Source organism: Belonocnema kinseyi, chromosome 5 (genome assembly GCF_010883055.1).
Source record: "Belonocnema kinseyi isolate 2016_QV_RU_SX_M_011 chromosome 5, B_treatae_v1, whole genome shotgun sequence".
Classification (NCBI taxonomy): domain Eukaryota; kingdom Metazoa; phylum Arthropoda; class Insecta; order Hymenoptera; family Cynipidae; genus Belonocnema; species Belonocnema kinseyi.
In genome coordinates, this window is record NC_046661.1 from 57,298,443 (window position 1) to 57,303,463 (window position 5,021).

Below are 5,021 nucleotides of genomic sequence, written 5' to 3' on the forward strand. Positions count from 1 at the left end.
CTTAAAGGTTCATCCGAAAATAGTTGGGTGCATAGAGAGATTGATGCCGCTTTGGAAAACCAGATTTACTATCTCATCTGGAAAAAATCGTGTGACAACTAAGATGGTCACCTTTCAGAGATCTGGTTAGGCGCTAACAACGAAAGTGATGGAGTCAGTTTCCTTTGGAGCGACTGCTCCGTTGATTAAGATCAATGCGATTAAACAATTTTAAAATTTGCAAACGAAAATACTTCAACATTTACCCATTCACGGAACGCCCTTAAATATACTCAACTAATTAAAATGGAACAAAAACGAACCTTAAATACGCAACTAATTAAAGCGAACGAGTACAAACTTAAACATACGCCACGAATTAAACTGAATGAAAAACACGCTTAGATATACGCAAACGAATTAAAATTAACAAGCACTTAAATAGACGCAAACCAATTAAAATGAATACTGCTTAGCATCCTGCAGTTGGCAGTAAACACAACCGGATGACATTGCGCTTGTAGATGCAGTTGGCCGTCCCCACTGATGCCACCCCACGATGTCGTCGCTCCCAGGAAACACTTCGACGATCACGCCCAGTGGCCACTTTGAGCATCCTAGATTGTTTTTCATCAAGAGATATACGGATCCGAGCTTTAATTCTGACGTAGAAATTTGCCATTTTTGGCGCGTTTGTAATTCATTGAGGAACTCTTTGTACCATCTTTTCCAAAAATCTTGTCGAGCTATGGTTATGAGGTTGCACGTACCTAGTCTGTTACCTGGAACTGAAATGAGATTTTCTCAGGCAAGAATTTGAAAGGTCGATAATTTAAAACAGCTTTAATTTTTATTAAAGAGTGTTGATTTACTCATGAGCGAGTTTTTTGGTCTTTTAGTATGCGTTTTAACTTATGTTTGCAGCCTTTTACAGCTTCTTCCCAAATATCGTCAAAATGGGGAGATATAGGTGGATTGAAACACCACTAGATTCATTTAGATAAAACAAAGGATCCTATCTCTTTTTTAATGAAAACCGGTAGAAATCAGTACGGTTGGAATCAGGAGTTTCGATCCGCATCCTGATTTGCTTGGTTGCAATCAGTGTAGACCAAACGATTCGCCAAATCTCCCGATTGGCTTTGGAATCAAAATTTACTAATTGAGTATGCTTCACGTAGTCTTTAAGATCTGTACGCGAATGTACGAGCGCAATGAAGCTATGCTTCCACGAAATCCATTTAGCATGGTCCCCGTTAAAAGTAGGAATTTTAATTTCTGGCAATCTTCGCTTCTCTTGTATTTCCGAAATTGTAATATTGTTAGTGTTAATGGTGGCGACTTCGTAATATTCTGATTCGATTTCGAAAAATGATTTTATGCGAGAATTTTCCGGACTCAAACTGATTAATTCATCGTGGTATTTTTTATATTAGGTGAAACGAGTAGTAATTCCGTTTAAACGCAATTGTGCATTCATCTGATCACATTTTGAATCGCTCAGGCACTCACGTAATGTAGATATGGTGGTTTCGAGCGAAAATCCTTTGTGCAAAATATACGCAACACGCTTCTGCCGACTTTCGGACAGCACCTTTTTTTGTTAAAATTAATCGCCACTTTAGAATCTATATTCCCTATTAGGGCTGCCTCTGGTGGTCGCAACGTAAACGTCGAAATTGCGCATAAAATGAATTTGTAGTGAGTTGAGGAACTCAAACGCAACGAAGAATTTAGACAGTTAAATCCTTCTAAACATATTGGATTTTTGAAAACAAACTCCTAAAGCTATGGCAGTACAGTGATGAGCATCCGCCTTTTTCCTATTCAGTTTTCACTGTTTGTAAAACGAAAAAAAGCAATTATAATTTATAGAAATTGCACGATTTACAATCCAGATGAACCTTATCAATTAAGCAAGTGTAATCTAATTAAACCATTTTAGTTTTTATTTAATTTCCCACGTGGGCGAGTACTGGCTTCCGGTCACGCTCGATATGGAAGTTTCACGGCGATGTTCATCTTCCTCCAAGAGGCACAATCTGGATGGCGACTTCCGCTCGTCGGCGAAATCGAAATGCGTGCGCAACAAACGCAACGAAACGCGGCACGGCCTCTAGCGAAAACGCATCGAAACCGGCACGCGTTGGATGCCACCGACTTTCTCGACGTTTCGATATGAAATGTGTATATTTTAATTCATACCTCACAGGAGGCACCAAAATGTATAGTTGACTCGCCAAGCCTTAGGTGGTTCAGCGAGTCATTTTTGTGTTTTTTAGTAATTTATTCCTACCCCGAAGATCCCATTAATAATGAAGCACTAAACTTATTCACTATCATACGATTTGAAGGACTTTGAAATAATACACGTGTGCAAGGGAAAAAGCCATCTTGGCATAAAAAACCCTGACTTATTAAAGTGAAATACAAAGAAGTTGGATTGACGATGGTCGCGGCGAACCGGCGATGGCGTCGCACCCGCCCGCGGTCAAGTTCGAGTGATTTATATTCTTAGTTAGATCGCGACGGTGATTTCATCCTGAGTCCTTCGGCAGGAATCAGTATGGGTGTACTCTAGTCATTTCGAGTAGGCGATCGGTCGCGACGGAGCTCCTAACGGACCGAGTATTTGATTCGATACGATAGAGTTGATGAACGCACGAGTACCCGTGTACTGTACGACTACTGACAAAGACTGCAAATGACGATTCGGTGCGGCGCCAACGCCGCACAATGGGAGGATATGCACTTTTTTCGTTAAAAAATTTCCAGAGCCTTCAATTTTGGTCCGATTAAAAAAATTTTTTTTAATTCAATTTCATTAAACTCTGAAGACCTTGGCGCTCTGAACTTTTATCTCTTCTACTTGTTTATTAATATTTTTTCACTCAAAGTATGGAAAAACTGAAATTTTTTACGCTTTATTAACTGATTAGGTAAACTATATATTGTCTTAAATAAATGTTTAGGGACTCATAGAATACAATTAATTTGCTCATTAGTCCATTTATTTGTTATAAACCAATTTTATGGACAAATTAGCAAATGGTCTTATTATCGGTAAAAAAAAATTCTGTTCACCAAAAGTGCTTCATATTAATTTAGGAATGATATAGAATTACAAGAATAATATAAAAGTTTATAATAACAACTGTTATAAACAATTCTTATATCAAAATATTAAAATTTCAGATTTTTTCAAATTATAATTTCCTTCAATCGCCAGGACGACTTGAGGTATTTCTTAAAATAATAAATATTTAATAATATTTGATAAAATATAACAATTAAAATTTTTATAAACAAAGTAGATATTTTTTTCTACCTGAAACTGACAAAATTTGGAATTTGTTTATCTACATTGTTTATAAAGATTTAAGTTTTTATACTTGATTAAATATTATAAAAATTACATTTTTCAGGAGTATCAGTAGCCATTATAGAGATTAAAGAAAATTAAAATTGGATAAAACCTTAAATTTGAATATTTTATCACGAGAATTATTTATAACAATTGTTATTGTTAATTTTTCTAATATTTTTGTGACTAGCAGTCATTCATCTAATAAATTAAAACATTTCCAGTACAAAAACAAAAAAAATTCTATGCGAAAGGGTAAAAATTTTGAATTTTTGTATCTAATTTGTTTATAAAAATTTTAATTGTTGTTTTATCAAATATTAATAAATATTTATTATTTTAAGGAATACCTGAAGTCGTTCTGGCGATTGAAGCAATTATAATTTGAAAAAATCTGAAATTTTAATGTTTTGCCATAAGAATTGTTTATAGCAATGGTTATTATAAACTTTTTAATTATTCTTGTAATCATATATCATTCCTACATTAATATGAAGCACTTTTAGTAAACAGAAATTTTTTTACCGATAATAAGACTATTTGTTAATTTGTTCATAAAATTTGTTTATAACAAATAAATGGACTAATGAGCAAAATATTTGTATTCTATCAGTCCCTAAACATTCATTTACGACAATATAAAGTTTACCTAATCAGTTATTAAAGCGTAAAAAATTTCAGTTTTTCGATACTTTGAGTGAAAATTTTTTAAATAAACAAGTAGAAGGACAAAAGTTCAGAGCGTCAAGCTCTTCAGAATTTAATGAACTTTAATTTGAAAAAATTAAAAATTGGACTAAAATTGAAGGCTCTGGACATTTTTGAACGAAAAAAGTGTATTTCCTCCCACTGAGCGCCGGTCCTGAACGCCTGCGCATGCGTGCTGCCACTCTTTGCCCCCTCTTTTCTCTTCCAATTTCTGGCAGGCAGAGCTACACTTCATCGTTTGAAAGTAGCATGGAAACTTAAATTCTAAACTGTGTTGCGACGCAACATACGCCTTTTTTAAAGTGACTTTCTAGCGCGATTTTCTCCGGACTCTCTTTGCTGTCCCTTTTCCTCTTCAAGAGATCACTTCCCTCAATTGCGCTGGACACTCTCTCCCTTACCTTGTCGCTTCCTTCGCTCCGATTCTTTTCTTTTCCAGATGCGCCACTCGACACCGGGCCACGCGCAGCTGACCGTCATGGCCTTATGGTAATTTCACTTTTTCGGAATTCCGACCACTGTGTGGCGCCAAGCTCTTGAAATCAGAACATAAGATATATCTGTATAGCAACGGTGATAAAATAAGTTTCGTATCAACTGCGGTAATGCCAATCATAAGAATCGCCCTCTTCTCGCAACGGTCGCATGCTAAGCGATCAATATGTTGATTTCGAATGAATTAAACCACTCACTTTGCATCCTTTCTCTACTCAAAGCAGTAACGTGATTATGACCTTATTTCAAAAACATTGATACACAGGAACAGTAATTGTCGTAGTTAATTCTAAATACTCAGCGCTTAGCGTTCGAACGTTGCGAAAAGCAGGTGATTCATATGAATGGCAATACCGTGCTTGGTACTGACCTTAGTCAAGTACAGTCTGTCAAGTTAAAGCGTGGGTGGCTTTACTCGCAGTCGGTAAGGTGTATCGACATGATTTTGGTGTCAAAATATTAAGAAGAGCTCCCT

At 36.0% G+C, this 5,021-nt stretch overlaps 1 protein-coding gene across 5 annotated transcripts in view; it reads right to left on the reverse strand.

Moving 5' to 3' along the window:
* LOC117173146 overlaps positions 1–5,021 on the reverse strand; it is a 48,313-nt gene that overhangs the window by 31,965 nt on the left and 11,327 nt on the right. For 2 of the 5 annotated variants that reach the window (XM_033361548.1, XM_033361547.1), the window contains exon 7: positions 433–767. The exons of the other annotated variants lie outside the window; for them this stretch is intronic. In XM_033361548.1, coding sequence (XP_033217439.1) covers positions 436–767 — 332 coding nt within the window. In that variant the 3' untranslated portion in view covers positions 433–435. The remainder of the gene's footprint in view (positions 1–432; positions 768–5,021) is intronic. 5 annotated transcript variants of the gene reach the window in all.